Source organism: Chaetura pelagica, unplaced genomic scaffold (genome assembly GCF_000747805.2).
Source record: "Chaetura pelagica isolate M959 unplaced genomic scaffold, ChaPel_1.0 scaffold455, whole genome shotgun sequence".
NCBI lineage: Eukaryota > Metazoa > Chordata > Aves > Apodiformes > Apodidae > Chaetura > Chaetura pelagica.
The window spans coordinates 2524241-2541124 of NW_009953483.1; the positions used below are offsets into that span (position 1 = coordinate 2524241).

At 40.0% G+C, this 16884-nt stretch overlaps 1 protein-coding gene across 1 annotated transcript in view; it reads right to left on the reverse strand.

Moving 5' to 3' along the window:
* The window catches only part of SYNJ2 (synaptojanin 2), a 54739-nt gene that overhangs the window by 10335 nt on the left and 27520 nt on the right, over positions 1-16884 (reverse strand). The window contains exons 7-19 of the mRNA XM_009998538.1: positions 15386-15558; positions 14895-14976; positions 14523-14672; positions 14260-14425; positions 12790-12981; positions 10585-10669; positions 9229-9369; positions 7078-7270; positions 5213-5371; positions 4840-4996; positions 2708-2825; positions 2096-2314; positions 1085-1163 (exon numbers count right to left, since the gene is read on the reverse strand). Coding sequence (XP_009996840.1) covers positions 1085-1163; positions 2096-2314; positions 2708-2825; positions 4840-4996; positions 5213-5371; positions 7078-7270; positions 9229-9369; positions 10585-10669; positions 12790-12981; positions 14260-14425; positions 14523-14672; positions 14895-14976; positions 15386-15558 — 1914 coding nt within the window. The remainder of the gene's footprint in view (positions 1-1084; positions 1164-2095; positions 2315-2707; positions 2826-4839; positions 4997-5212; positions 5372-7077; positions 7271-9228; positions 9370-10584; positions 10670-12789; positions 12982-14259; positions 14426-14522; positions 14673-14894; positions 14977-15385; positions 15559-16884) is intronic.

Sequence of the window (16884 nt, forward strand, 5' to 3'; positions counted from 1 at the left end):
CGCTCTTCCTATCCCCATAGCCAAGTTTTCAGACTGTAACAATATTCTTGAAAGAAAATTAGCTTCACAGCTCAAAAGCACTGCATTTGGGAAATACTTGAGAAATAGGTGAAAAATGATATCTCGTCAAAACGATAGTGTGATAGTAATAACATTGAGAGGGGGTTCCATTTTTGAGTCAGTAGCTTTAAAACACACAGGAGTTTGCTACCTGCTGCTATCTGTAAAGAGCTTCTCTGCTCAGAAAATCCCAAATAAGATGAATGGTACAGATGGAAAGTGACTAAACAGATTAGGACCACAGCTGCTTATGTGTGTTGCTCGATGACATTTGGGGTGAGATATATCCAAGCCAGTAACTTTGGCAGCAAAATTAGTTTGGGATGTTCATGACCCAGGTTCCCAGCACCTTCACACATTATGCACACACAACTGTGTTCAGTTTGTGCTATAAATTATATCAATTATATCATGCAAATTAAAACATAAAAATCCAAATATGAAAGAAGAGTGAGAGTTAAATCCATTACTTTAGTGTTAAATGGTGCAGTCCTACAAACAATTTTGTTAGCATAAATGAGGGGGTTGATGAATTGTAGAGTATGTGTGTGGGAGGGAAGAGCAGAGGAGATGGGAAGGCAAACACCTACTGCTAACGCTGAGTTTGCCACAAAGGCCAATGAATCATGTTGTTCCTGCTTGGCAGAAGCAGTTTATTTGATACACAAGAGGAACAAAAAATCTCCAAGCTGCAATCATGAGGATGCTTTGGCAACAGTGTAAAGTCACACATAATCTCAGGAGAACTGCTTCAAGTGCCAGAACAATGACAGAGTCCATGTATTCTCCAGTGATATCAGAGGCCAAATCCTAAGCACTGCTTAGGAGCTCCAAGAAAAGCCACCTCCTGCCCTCCTGAAACTGAAATACTGCATTAAAAACCTCAGCAGCTGTGAAAGCTAAGGACTTTGCAACCACTAAGTTTCTTTAAAGTAATGCTACTAGAAACATAACTACCTCGTACAAAGGAAACACTTTTGAGAAATGTTACGCAATTATTATTATAGGCTTGAGAGAGTCTTACTTTGACACCATCTATATCCATAACACGAAGGGCTGACTTGCTGTCTGCAAATGTCACCAGCATTTGACCTCCACTGATCCTAGTAAAAAAAAGGCAGAGAAGACAGTGCATTTTACTTCATCATTGAATAAAAAGCCTTAAAGGCAAGCATGACAGTTTTGTACAGCTATAATATTTAGTTTCAGTTTTATTTTCCTCACAACTCCATACTCACTATAACAAATACAAGCAAAACTTCCCCCAAAACAAAGGAGAGACAACAAATCCTAGTCAGTGTGGAGGAGTGCTGGAAGGGAGCAGATCTCCTCAGAGGAACTGAAGCAGGGCCCAAGGACCTGCCAGCAGAAGCAATACACAGAAATGAGGCCTGACCCTAAAGGTGATGGTTTACATCAAAGCCTCTGCTTCATGGTGCTGTACTGAACAAAATTCTCCTCCCATCAGCCAAGAGAGCTGATAAGACTATTTCTTTAACAGGTTGAAGAGGTGAAAGATATTTCAAACACTGGTATTCAATTTCTAACAAAGAATTCAACATGCAGTAAAAGAATTCAGCACACTGTAGATAAATGTATAATGTAAAAGTATAATGCATATAAATATCTGAAGGATGTGTGTCAAGAAGGAAGGGCCAATCTCTTTTCAGTCATGCCCTGTGATAGGACATAGGGCAATGGATGCAAACTAGAACACAGGGAGTTCCACCTCAACATGAGGAAAAACTTCTTCACTGTGAAACTGACAGAGCACTGGAACAGGCTGCCCAGAGAGGTTGTGGAGTCTCCTTCCCTGGACACATTCAAAACCCACCTGGACAAGTTCCTGTGTGATGTGCTCTAGGTGATCCTGCTCTGGCAGGGGGGTTGGACTAGATGATCTCCAGAGGTCCCTTTCAATCCCTAACATCCTGTGATTTTGTGATACTGCTTTCTAGTACAAAATTAATTATGTCAGGACAAAAAGGGAATTTCTAGTCTGTGTTTTTTAAAAGGTTTCAGACCACAGTCTTACCTGACCAGAACAATAGTGCCATAATTCTCAAAGATTTGCATAAGCTCTGTACGCAAGTCCTCAGGAAAATCATTTTTCTCTTCAGGTGTTGGTGATAGCAGATTTACCACTACTGTGGCATCCAGAGGTCCCTGGAAAGATGACACTTCCTGGAAAACACTCTCACGGGCAGCTTGATTAACTTCCTGAACTTCCACTTCTACAATAGCTAACACTGGCCTACATGAAACAAAGGTGAAATGCTTATTTAAAATTAAGATCAACATCACCCAATAAGAAATGCTTATATAAAATAAACATCAATGTCAAGCAGCAGGACAGGTAAGAAACTAGCTGTGTGAAGAACAAACAGTGTATTGTTTAAACTCTGTATGTTATGACATATAGAGGTCTGGTAGGAATATGATATTTTATATATGACATATATGACATATAGGGTCTGGTAGGAAATGGAGCCCACAGTGGAAAAAAGGTGTTGGAATCATTAGCTTATCTGAAGTGCATCTATACCAGTGCACGCAGTGTGAGCAACAAACGGGGAGCTTGAAGCCATGATACACCAGGAAAACTATGACATTGACACCTTCTCTGATTATTTGCTTAGGACTTTACCTGTGGTCAGATGCCTGCAGCTCCGCTCTCCCATAGTACATCAAGGCTCCAGGGGTCCAGGTGTGCCTGACTTTAGTTTCACCATTCAGGTCACTGTCTAGAAGATTGACCTCTCCAGCTATGAAGCACAAAAAATTATTTAAAACTCACTCAGAGCTAGTTTTACTAACTGTTACAAACTATTTTTTTAGGATGTCTTCACAGACCCTAGTAGGAGGTGGGGTTATTTTGTTCTTGTATATACCATTGAAAGAAGAGCTCGTATCCTAAAAGACTTGCCAGTTAGAGACTAAGAAAAAAGTACAGGAAGGATACGGACTGCAACAGAGACAGCTGATCACTAGAATAAGACACTTGCAAGATGCTTAACCTGAATGTCACCCAATCAGTTTCCTGTACAATCTGGGTTGACAGAGTCGTATTACGTGTTTTTTTTCCCTCCTGCCCCATTATTGGGCATAGAAACAGACACTGCACTTGCAAAATACACTGCAAATCTGAACAATACACAAAGGTTGGAGAAGTAATACTCAAGATACAACAGAAAGCAAACCCATAGAAATCCAACCTCCAAATACTTCCTTTGCAATGCATTAAGGTGACAGCAAGTGCTCCAGGCATTATGCTACAGTGAGGTATTATATTGCTGTCAGTAACAGGAATGTTTTTAGGTCACTGTTTGGGCTAATGGATAACTCTCTCTCTTTTAAGCGGAGTTGAAAATTAGTTAACACAGAATATGGCATTTCTGTCCAACCACTCCTGGCTACACTTTCTTCTCAGAATGCAAATATATCTCTAGCCTGTAGCAGCAAAAAGCAAGGCAAAAGAATTAGAGCTGAGAGACACCAGCAGTAAAGGAGAGGAGCTCTGCAAGTGAACTAATTGGAAAACCTTTGCAGGGCTGGGAAGGTGGGTGAACAGACAAAGGGTCAGTTATATACCCACGTGAGATAGCTGTGGGTGGCCTACAAGCTCTAATGAAAGGAACCTGCCTTGGCTCTTGCAGAGCAGCTAGACAGGTCCAATGTTCTGTGTGTACTGCATCAGCTTAAGTCTTCCCAAGAGCAAGCCTTGTCATGTAAAATAAAGAATATGCACTGAAAATGCTGAAGGGTTTTCTTTCTCCAAAAATTAAAACAGCCAGCAAAAGAGGGCTCTTTTAGCTTCCTTATCATGTCTCATACAGTTTTTCTTTTCCCAGGTTACATCTCTAACAACAATTTAAGATCATTTTACTTTATTTTTCATTCCGTAAATAAGAGTGAATAACTCTGTATCACATTAACATGCACGCTCCGATTGCCCTAGTTTTGCTTTGTAGTTTTTACACTTAGTGTATTCATGATATGACTTGGATTCCAAGCACTAACTCCTAGGCAAGTGAAAAATTATATCTGTAGACACAAACTGAATTACTTCTCCAGCAATTACACTTTTCATACGTATTTGTTCAGATTTTAAAAACATTGGGAGATAGATGTTCCTGCAGACTGAAAGAATGGCTGTGAAAACTGTCCCTGGACATGCAAAGAAATACTTTTTATTTTGTTATTGCAAGTTTTGAATAACAAGTGAAAACAGACCTTCTGTTATGCTGGCCACTCATGATCTCAAAGTACTTAATAAGCCCTATTTAACAGAATCTTGCCCAACTCCAGAAGCTAGCAGAAATATTCCTAGGAATTATGAAGAAATTACAGACAAGTGATTAGACATTGACTGAGGGCAACAGTTATAACAATCTAGCTGTTACAATATGGGAAATTTATGTGGACTAATGAGTCTGTTGAAAAGCAGAAGAATAATTTCTAGATTGCTACAGCTGGACTGTTTTCAATTCCTCAGTGAGCTTCTGGCACCTCTTCAATCTGTAGCATGAAGCCTTTCTTCACATGCTCAAGAAGAAAGGCCTCTCTCTATATCTCTGCAAGTTATTCCACTGAAGCCAAAAGAACATCTTCTTGAGTAAAGCCTGCAATTTGACTAAGCCTATGGGACACATCTAAAGACACCTCTCAGCCCTTAACTAACTCCCTTCCTCACCATTCAATAGACTAAATCCCTTTGTGTGTGTTCTGGATGAAATCTAAACCAGCTTCCAGACAGAGGAGGAAAGACCCTACACGCACCTGTTTTTTCGAAAGGCAGTTTCTTTCTCCACCAGAGCACTCTGTCAGTCCAAGCTGGGGTTCTGCACTTGTCACTTGTATCATAAGCCTCTGAGCCAACGTCATATTTATATGTTGGTCCAAAATTAATAGTCCCTTCATGGAAGTCTTTGAAAATCTATGAAAAGAAATACCATCTCTTTGGTTAAGTTAACAGTGAGGCAGGTGCCATTGTGACGTATCAACTTTCTTTAAAACAAGCAACATTCTGATTTTTAAACAAATACTACATTCATGTACTACAAACAAGGGTCTGAAAATGCAACTTTTTCACTCTCTCAAGGAATTAGACCAAGCCAACATGCAGGTATTCAAGAAAATGCAATACACTTACTTTTCCACTGGATTTTTGCTGTTGTAGTTGATCAAATTCCAGAAGTGTCTTCCAGTCTTGACGTTTGAGAAAATAAAAGACTTCCTCATATGTTAGATCAATGCGATAGTTAAAATCACCACACCAGAAGACATAATCATGTGAGAACACGCTCCGCCCCTAATTTAGAGGTAGAGAAGACTGTTAATGTTAAATCACATTCGTAAACCTACCTTTTAAATGCACAACACAATCTCTCTTGAGTTACTAAATACCTGGCCTACCCGCCACATTCTACTTGTTAAAATCCATCCTGTGCTGAAATGAAATGTTGCCTCACTGTCTTCTGCACCCCACTGAGCTGAATTTTGTAAACAGAAGTGTCAGTCTCTGAGCCCTGTTGCCTGATGGCATGTCAAAAGCTGGGACCCCAGCTTAATATTCAGTTTGGATATCATTAATATTAAAAATATATGTTTGTTACCCTAACACATTTCACACACTTATATTTACACATTATAAATAAAACAAAAAATGGGCTTCTTGTGCTACAGCACCTTCAGCAACAAAGGTCCTGAGTAAGAACAAGCTCCAAATTTGATCTTATGTACATGTCATAGTTTTGTAAATGTACTGAAATAAAACATCAATGAAAATTCACTTCTGTTCTAACTTTAACATTCTGTTTTCTAACCAGTCTTTTTTCTTCTTCTTTTTTTCTTTCATATAAACCTCTAAAACCCAGACTTGTAAAGGAAATGTTCCAGAGCTGTGGCTGTCACAGCACTAGAGGGCACTCCTTATATGTACTATACACACAAGGTATCTAGCTATTGTAAATGTAAAAGACATAAAATAGAACATAAAATAAGGAAGGAAAAAACTACCAGAAGCACAACTTTATGGCCATTTGAAACAGATATTCTATGCAGGACATCCAGACTATCAGCATTAGTTCTTACATGAAACAACTGTTTGATATGCTGCATGTGCCAAGCCTCTAAACCTTGCAAACAACAGCAAGTTAAAATTTTATGCTTTGCAAACTAAATGTCATTTTTTGCTGACTAATCAGAATACACAAACTGGTCTATTATCTCCCTGGTTTAGGACCTCTCCTAGAGGTCTGAAAAATAAAGCATTATGGAAATTAAAGTAACCAACATTAAAGGAAGCAAAGAAGCACTGCTACCAAATCCCATGAGTTACCTACAAGCGTGAAATAAAACACTAAGGTGATTGATTTGACATAATTTAGGGAAAAAGCTATTAATTCAGACCAATAGTGCCTTCTTGCCACACTCTGAAAAAAACCAGCAGTTCCTTGAAAGTGACACATTCATGAGGACAAAATGAAGGGAACAGAAGGTACAACATAAGTGACCAAGAACTGGTATCTTGTACCCAGGCAGGACAAGCTAAAGCACTGAATGGCACGGATGGTCTTTTAGGAACCCTACCAACTACTGCCAGCGAGAGCTATCAATATCATGCTCTCCAGCTCTAACACCAGGCACCAAGATCTTTTCCATGGGCCTTACAGATTTGCCAGTTAAGTTGGACTGTTCTGAAAGATCAACTAGAAACCTGCTCAAAGATGAGGCCCTCTCAAGCTCTGCAGAATCTTTATTTTTTTGAAAGGCACAGAACTTTTGTAAATCAAGTGCTCTGTTTGGTGGTATCTGGTCTCCTGTGAAACTTACTACCTTTTTAATTTTATTTTTTTTTTGAGTTTTCTTTACCACTTTCTTCCATGCCCATTCTCCATGGCACTGAGATGACTTCTTTGATGACATGTCATCAAAGAGAGCCTGAGATCACCTTTCATAATATAGAGATACAGCCTTTATCTTCAGTGTTTTTACTATAAATTTGCATACACTTACCATTGGGAAGCTGAGCTTCTGTGTGATTTCTTTATAATCTTCATTCCTCTCTTTCACCTGAGTCTGCCCAGCAGTTAAGTGACTGCATATAAAGCAGAAACTGGTGCTATAGAACTGAAAACGAATGCTCACTGCTCCTTTATTTCCAGCTTTTCCTCCCATTCCTGTCTTCACAGTATCTATTGCTACATCCCTGTATTTACAAAAAAAAAATAGAAAGAAAAGAGAGTAAAGGGCTGCTGGGACAAATATTCAGTTAACTGCAAATAGTCAGACTGGAAAAGCCAGTTTACAAAGCCATGTCTTCTCCTCTCCAGAAAGCTTGTTGCTTTTAAGCACATCTTTTAGTTTCTGGATGACGTTCATGTACTTATGCTTCAAATTAAGTATAGTGCAATAGTACAGAAATAAAACTATTTGGAAGTATTTTCCTCCTCTTCTGGTCCCAAACAGACCAGCAAGACATTATTTCTAGAATACTGGGAATTTCTACACAATGTATCTTTCAAGTTTACCTCCAGTGTGATCTTTGAAATAGTGACAATAACTAAGTTTACAACTGTTTCCTTCTACTTTTGAACATGCCGGAATATGTTTTTCAGAGAGTTAATATAATTAGCAACTATGTGTTGCAACCCAACTTTGCAGTTGGTGCTGGATTTTTCAATCAATTATAAGAGCAACAGATCATAACCCATAATTTGTTAAATCAGATGCAATAAAATAAGTGATTATTAGATACAGCATACATACAGTATTTATACCTAATTCCTAAAATTAATTCTGTACTTATGACAAATTGCTTAGGTCTTCCATGTTGTTAATTACATAGTATTTCAATGTCATGATTAGCATACACTTTACTAAAGAAAGATGATTTGCTTGGCAAAGCAGACCACCTGCTTGCAGGAAAATTTCTCCCAGATAGTCAGTCTACTATGAGAATTAAGTATGTCCATCTGATCAGATAAGTAAATGATAAGATCATTGTTGTAACCAATCCCAGCACCATACATGTCCTTCCCAGTGAGAAGATTTTTGATTTCCAAATAGAAGTCAAGCAGATCTGACATAGAACATTACTGGCCTTAAGCAAGGGGCAGGAGGAAAACCACAAGGTCTTATTTCAATTATTGTCAAGGAAGCATTTGTGATCTCAGTGATGCAAGATGTTATAGGCACTCTCTTTCACCTTCTCTTCATTCTCATCTGCTATCCCTGCCCCCATCTTTTCTATCTTTACCCCCCCCCCCCCTTTATTTTCTTCTCCTTTCCTGCCTGCAGAAAACCTCTAGAAAAGACACCCTCAGGGAGGCAAAAAAGGACAATCAATGTTTTTATGAGAAGGTGGGTTCCAAGTGCTCTAAAAGAAGCACATGTTCAGTCTTTTCACCCCAAGTTCTCCCTTCCTGCTGCCCACCTACCCAGCTGCTGACTGGTATTTATCTGACTTGCACTCATGGCAAAGGCTTTGTTGAGATAACCCACTGTACATTCAAGTGCTTCTGTTTCGTCAGTTCTTTCACTGTTGTAGAAACATCAGCTATTTTCACATTTGATTTCTCTGTTCTCTAACTTCTGTCCTAATCTCTTCAGTTTCTCTAAGCACAGAAGCACACACACATCATCCCCCCCCAGGCTATTTTTTTTTTTTTTTTGCACTTCTGATCATTTTTGTTTTCCTTTGCTAGACACAGGGAAAACTGCACAAGCATACAGGCTAGGTTTGATTGCACTAAGCTAGCACATAGCAGTGTATTAGCATTAAATGATGAAAATCAGTCACTAAAATCAAACTGTCCTTTTTCTCTTGAGGTCCAAGGTGCTATGTGTTATTCCTAGCACTTTGACAGCTGCAACAGAGACACTGTGCTGTTCTGATCTACATTTAAATCTTGCATTTCCTGCTGGATTACCGAAATTTCTTGTAAGGCAGGTGAAAAATCAAAAACTGAGAGAAACATTTAGTGATTTCCTCATACCAGCAAAAATATGGAAACATGTCTCTCCCCGAAACTGAGAAGAGATAGGAATTCAGGTGTGCATAATTTCTACCAAGCTGAAAAAATCACTCCTACCCTCTCTGGCCACACTCCAACAGCAGATGTTACTGAAGACACAGGTTGGATTTTTGTTTTGTTCTGTTTTTACCTGATAAAAGGGACATGATAGGGTCGTACAAAGATGAAAAGACAAACACCAACAAGCTGTGCTGATGTCAGCTGAATGTAGCGATGAGTCCTGGAAATAGCTTTTTGAAGCTGCTCTCCCCACATTTTTCTATTCGTTGTACTGTAACAAACATAAAATCATTTGATGGAATCAAAACAAACCACGTACAGTCAATAAAATCAACAGATTAACTGTGTCTGGTTCACAGACATCCATTAGGCTGTACATATGCTGGCTCCAGAACCAGATGTGCTGTAGGTATGTATGGCAGAGACTGGCCTGGCTTACAAGAAGGTCTCTGAGTTAGAAGGGTCAATGAGCCCAGGCACAGTGCAAAAATAGGGTTATCCTGCCTCTGGACGTGACAGGGATTTTGTCTACTATGCTCAGAAAGATCCATGCTCACAGGACATTTGATATCCCCGTTCACTAGGGGTAACCAGAAGCAGACTGTACTAATCATAACCATGAAAATAAAAATCCATGTCAATCTCATGACTTGCAAGATCTGTTGTGCTCACAGTGCAGAAAACATCTTCTTTGGATCTTTCTGGACTGGGAGATGACTGGCCACCCATGGATGTTGGCTGTTCTTAGCTGAAGGTCTGTGGGTGGTACATACATCTTCACTTCTGCAAAACTAGTGTTTCCTTATCTCCAAAGTCAACTGATATATGCAGATATACTGCCAGCCCAGCAGCCATGCTAAGTGCTGCTGTAACTTGTCATTCCCTAAACAGAAAATTATCTGGCCAGCCTGATGAATCACATCACGGGAAACATTACCTTCAGGGGTCCATCCCTGTTTCTCCTTCAGATTCAAAAGGACTGGTATAAATTACAGCCTACCCTACATGCTGATGAGCCAAGCTCAGGCCTTTAACTCCTTCTCTAGCCGTAGTTTTCAGAAATACAATTATCCACAGAGACATTGACATTATTTTAGAATCCCTATATGAATGCTCGTTATGTTTGTAGTCACTGAGCACATTTTTCCAACATTAGTGGTTTAAGAATAATTATTAAATCAATGTTAATCCTTCTCTGCCAACACAGAGACTTAAGAGACTTAGAAAATACAGTGTATTCTACTATACAGAAGTTCACAGCGAAACAGCACTTTCAACACCATTTGCACTTTCAGTGCCATTTGTTATGGCAAACATTTTCAGCTATAATTACAAGCAACAGACTTGGAGGGAAGCATTCTATACACAAAACACAACTCTGGAGGCTTCTGTTTTGCTGGTTTCTTTTGAGGCTTTTTGTTTGCTTGATTGTGTTTTGAGATTTTGGTTTTTTTGTTATTTTGGGTTTGTTGTTTGTTTTACCTACCTGGCATTCACGATATTCCCTGCACTTAATTCAACCATTTCTTCAAATCCCACTGCAAATATATCAGGAGGGCAGTTCTCATCATCTGTTGGCAAGAGGGAAAAATCATACAGGAGTTACTATTTTGTAGTTTCTTCTAATGACTTGTTTTCTAATTTCTGTCAGAGATCATTCCTGTAGTTCTACCCTGTGTATCCCCTGCCAAGCTATACATATTCATAGCTCCTTTAATTTAATCTCACAAAACAATCCCTGCAGCACCTCTGATTTTTTTTCCTGCTTTTATCCCACCAGTTGGCCTCTGCTTCCCTTGCAGGAAGCAGTGCAAACCTGAGCATTATATCGTAGCAACCTTATGATGAGAAAATATTCAAACTTCAGTCTCCCTCCCCTCACTCATCACTAAAGCCACAACACAGCACTGCACACCATTTTTCATCCTCTTGTCATTTTACCCAACATGCTTTTCTTTTTCGTTTTTGACACTGATTCTGATGTGAATTTACTGTCCATACACCAGTATATTCCTTCCCTCTCTATGCCTTTAGTAGATTTATCTACTGCTTTAAGGAACCCTTCCAAGTGTCTTCTTTTCTTCTTTCTTCCAAGTCCTTTTTAGATCACTCACATTGAAGGTGAACTTAGCTCAAACTAAAGTACAGTGAGTCTCCCTTCCCTGTCCCAGGCCAGTGGATATTGTCCTGGTAACACAGCAAAGATCAAATGCTCTTATACAATGGTGTGAAGCACACCTATTGGTCCATAAGGTCTGTTCATTGCCTAAAGGGATTTTTATTTTTTTAAACTGGAATTTAGTTCAACACAAAGACCTAAATAGTAGACAACCATAGAAACCAAATCAGACCTGTCTCAGAAAAGAAGAATGGAAAGCAAAAATTTTAGCAACCCTCTTTAGACACAAGGGTGAAACTAGCACATGACAGCTAGCCTCCTATACTGGCTTAACGTGACAGGCACTGCCATGTGTATTTCCCATTAATAATCTTGGACATTTGTCTTTGAACACTTACCCATTTGTGTAAGCCCTGCACTGACATTACCATGAACACAGATATTTGCATGGTCATAGCCTAGTTTTGCCCATTCGTTTAACTCTGCTGCCTTCCAGAAGCTGCTCAGACTTATCACCTTATGGCTGCCTGTACTGTTTAGTCCTTCTCTTCTGGTTCTCTGAGGGGAAGGCCTGGCTAAGCTAACACACAACAGGCTCTCAATGAATTTCAGTATCATGGGCATAGTCATGTGCTAACAGATCTAATCTGCTTCTGAAAGAGCCTGGACCAATCACCCACCTAAGTTGCTCAGAGTACAGCTGTCTGCACCTAAACACTTATCTATGCACTCAAGCACTAAGGGTTCAAACAGACAGCTTGTGTAAGTAGCCAAGAATTTGAGGAATTCACTCCTGAGCTTCAAGGTTAGGCACAGGACTATCTCTGTGAGGCCTACAGGAAGCTGTATGTTCCACTGTAACAATTAAAACACAGGGTTTGCCACAGTTTTGCAACCACTCTATTTTAAAATGACATCACACTTTGTTTCCCTTAGTAAAATCTATAAATCATTTACAGTAACTGACCTTGTTCTGTAAATAAGAAATTCAGCAGCCAGTTTAGGCAAGCCACAAGCACAAGAGCTTTCTATGCTCCTAAAAAAACGGGAATTGCCCTCAACAAATAAATCTTTTCCTCTGAAGGCTTTGATAGTAACATTTCCAGACAATCTCATTTTCCAATGTCCAGATTGTACAGACATGTTTAGCTCCAGATAAAAGACCAAGGAGACATTCTGAAGGTACCTGAACATGTAGCCTCCACTCACAATGAAGAACAAAGAACAGAAATATGGAAGAAGAAAATGAAATATGGTAGAGTAGGCAGATACACCCCACATTGGCATGAAAGAGACCTCTGACTTCTGATCAGCTGAGGGTCAAAACAGAGTCACCTGCCATAGATTCAGGAGTAGCTCTGACTGTCAGGAGCCCTTCAAGCACCATTCCACTGCTTCAAGGAGGCAGCACAAGTCTACATAGAGCTGAATACAGCCTGAGGAACTGCAAGAAAATGCCCTCCAAGATGCACTACCTTTGAAAGGAACACTTGGTCAAATCTTGTGTCCCAACTCACTGTATCTACAGGTGCCAGCAAATACTACTTACACATTTTGACTCTCAAGTCTTACCTTGAAATTCAGAAACTCCAGAGAGCTTGGGAGAATCCAGCAGCCAGTCTGTCAGCTCGCTGGTCCCGAGGATGTTGCTTCGAAACTGCTTCCCCCCGTTCACGTTCCAGGTGCCCGTGGCGATGCGAACACGCTTGAAGCTTGTGAATTCAAACTGACGCTCTGACATGGCCTTCAAAATACTTGGGGTTACTGGCAGAAAAGGGGAAAAAGAGGGTGTGTAAAAGAAGAATGCTCTGTAAAAAGACAGAAAGCATACAGACAGCAGTGAACACAGCCACCCAGAAACAATTATGCTACCCTAGCAGCAGCACCAGAAAAGCTCACTCCAGTGAGAATGGCAACAACTACAAGATAATTGGGGTTGACAACAGCAATTTCTCTTCCAGAAACCAGGCCCCCTTTGAAAGCTTGTGAAAGGCTGGTCTCTCACTTTCAAAATATTTTGCTGCACTTCTTGAAGTAATAAGCAAACAAGTTATTTTTCCTCCCTTAATCTTCTCAGCTTAGTGATCAAGCATGTTGTAAGTTATGACTTAAATTGAAGCCCTAAGAAGTTTAGAGTATGGGGAAAAGAGTAGAGAGCAGGACAGAGCCTCACATCAGACCAAAACTAGCACTGTGGTCAGAATTCTTGACAGGAAACTGCCAAATTCATGTATTTTTAATGCATACAGAAGATCAGTAGTATGCTGGGGTTTTTTGTTTTTGTTTTTGTTTTTCCTGTGAGCAACTAAGGTAACCTTAATCTTTAGCTACCTGAGTTGTACTGGCAGTCAGACACAGAAAGTATCTGCATTTTCCTTGTGGTCTGTGTTAGGGAACAGCCTGAGGACTGAAGTGGTGCTGAATGGTTCACATCTATCCTGTTAAAATCCACTACTTCTCTAGAACAGAGAACCCGATACTGCTTGTGGGTAAAATTATCCTGTACTTTGCACACAAGCATCTTCTCAGAGAGAGGTAGGCTGGTTTACTCTATATGGGTGAAAAAAAAATTGTGTGTTGTGGACTATCAGGGCCCTGGAGTAAAGCAGGGAATGAACCAACTTAACAAGAAAAATATGCCTTTAAATATCCAAATGGCTAAAAGCATGGGCAAAGAGTGGGTCAAAAATAACGAGATAAAAAAATGTGCAGTCAGGAGACTTCCTCAAGAAAAATGCAGACAGGATCAGACCGCGAAAATTGCCTTAAAATCTTTCACTCTGGTCCAACTCCTCTAAACTGTCATAGGAGATCATAATCAAACAACAGACAAACGTACTCAGAAGTCCAAAACAAAATATGAAAAATAAGCACAGTGGAATTAAAACACATGGAGTTGTTCTATGGTCACTTGAAAGCAGCTTTGTAAATAATACATTTGTGCAGAAGTAGCTTATTTATTTCCTGAAAGGGTGCAATTGCCTATATCTGGAAGCTAAAAACAGACACAAAAGCAAAGCAAAAGATTTACACTGGCCTTACCCAGCAGTGCAGTGTGGTCCATTAGCATCTTGCCTTTGTCTGCATATTCCTCACTGAAGAAGTCACCCACGAGCAGCAACTCAATGGCCTCCTGTTTTACCACATCAAAGAAATTTGACTGAATGGTGCGAGAGACAGAGCGGGCTCCATCCTTCAGCTTCCCAACCTACACCGGACCGTAATCGTCAGTGCAAGTGACACTGAAGAGTAAATCAGACATCTCTCTTTATGCATCAATAAACAGTTTTGCCATTTTTCTTTACCTTGTGCTTGCCCTCAAGTGCACGACTGCCAGTAAAAACTCTGCTGAGATTATGACCATTGAGAGTCCACATCACTTTGTAGGATTCCACAAAGCGCTCAATTATAGATTTAGAGTTCAACCCAAGGCTCTCTAATTGGGCAAGCAGGATCTGGATTAGGTGCAGAAGGAGAAAGAACAACAACAACATTGTTCTTAAATGTGTTTCTGCTTTTTATCCCAGCTTATGTATTTCAGCCAGCACCATTCTGCATCACAGAACTGGCAAGACAGACTTGTATCACTGAGGCTTACTCCCTCCATCCTGTTTTCCCCCATGGAACAGACCATGTATGCAGTACAGGTGTCCACAAAAGATCCTCTGACAACTCACCTCCAGTGCAATGAAGGACTGTACGCTATTAGTGCGATCCAGGCAGTCCAAACAATTCATTCGAAAAGTACCTGTCTGCAGACTTTGGTAAAAAACAAACACGAGGAAGGAGGAAAAAAAGAGTATGTTTAAAATAAAATGTAATTGTTAATTGATTAAACAAAATAATAAAATGTTCTGTCTGAATATACCCACCCACATTTTGACAGTGCAAGCACATTGTGCACAATGTATTCCATTAACATGTCTCATTACTTGACTATGTTTGCAACGCTGTATTAGCAAATCCATGCACTGGTTATTTTCCAGATTTCAAACAAAAGAGATGCAGTTAAGCTAAAGAATCCATTTACCACCAAGACTACACTTTGCTTCAAAATTTTATTTCAATATATTCATTTATGCTCATGGTCCAAACACAGCAAGAAATCTGGGAAGGCCAGGACAGGTGGTGTCTGGCTAGGCCAGGACAGAGAGGCAGGGACACTCACCGTGAACTTACATTCTCGCCCTTTGTGAAGATCCCGAAGTCTTCCCAGTGCAACTGCAGCTGAGGCCTTAGCAAATTTTCCAGTTTCTCAGTTTTCCCACCTTTTGCAAACTGATGGTAGTCGAAGTTTATCATGGGAGTGTCTGCCGCATGGGAAGAGGCCCACAGCAGTTTCTACTTAGAAAGAGAATTAAGGAAAACAAATCCTGCTCAAGCCACAGTGTAAGGACTGATACCAGCATGCTTTTACCACTGCTAAACTTTGCCTGTTTATCACATTTTTAATATTGAGAAGTTGATACATTCTTCTGAAAGGCCAGGCATGAAACAAGCAACTGAGGTACACAAAAATAAAAACTGGATTTTTCTTTCCAAAAATAAACTGGATTGTTAGACCTCAATTTTTCTGCGGGGGAACTCAAACTGTCATGTCAAATATACCTCAGAATCCCTGCTATCTGCACCTTGGCTAGTGGCAGCTCTGTAGCAGCAGCAGGCTGCACCCTCTGTGCATGATGCTGTGCAGCAACAGTGATGGTCTGGGCAGGCTCAGAACCACAGTGACCAGAACTGCTTAAACTAGAAGACCGTAACACTGCATGGGTGTATTTTTTAACCATTCCTGAAGTGCTGAAACATGGGAAAATGTGGCCCTAAATTTAGGTAGAGATTGCTTGGGGAGGAAGCAAGCGTCCCAGTAAACATACTGTAAAATGTTTATGGTCAACCGCAAAAGTGAAAGAAGAAGCACAAACAGCCTCACTATTTCATCTCCAACTTGCGTGACCTCACACACATTTCCGTAATCACCGCAAGTTTCATTAAGGTATCATTAAGGTATGACAATAATACATCCTACTTTCCACGAGAAAGCCAGAGAGAACTGTTACATTAAGTCTAACTGTGCAAGCCTTGGTCTATTCCCTTCCCTCCTATTCTCATCCCAAAAGACAGCTGCTTCTCTCCACTTAGATTGTGACACAAACTGAACAAAACAATTCTGAGATTACATTAAAAGTGTACATGCAGCAGTTACACCAGTATAATTGTATCAAGCAAGGCATTAAGCCTTTCTCCCAGAAACAAACCTAAAGGCTTTGCATGATGCCTGCAGAGAGAAGCGCAAAATATATTTCATTACGTTGTTACAAAAACCAAAACACTTGGTATCTGCTCCTCTGTTGTTGACACCTCAATTAGCCTTCACAGCTGCTGGCACTAGTAATGCACTTGAGGATGGCATGTACCCACTGCCCTTGTGTAAATCATTGCCAGAGTATCCGTAACTGCACACTACAGACTTGCTTCTACTGCAACCATAATGACATCTCTTACAGCGTTACTGTGAGCAGTATTGATTTTTGGTCTGTAAACAGCTGATTCAGGCAAGCTGCTCATTTGCAATTTTTCCTTTGTTGCATTAATGAATGGTAACAATTACATTCTGATCAAGGGAACCTAACAGATGCAATTACAATAATATTTTGAAACAACTCTGAT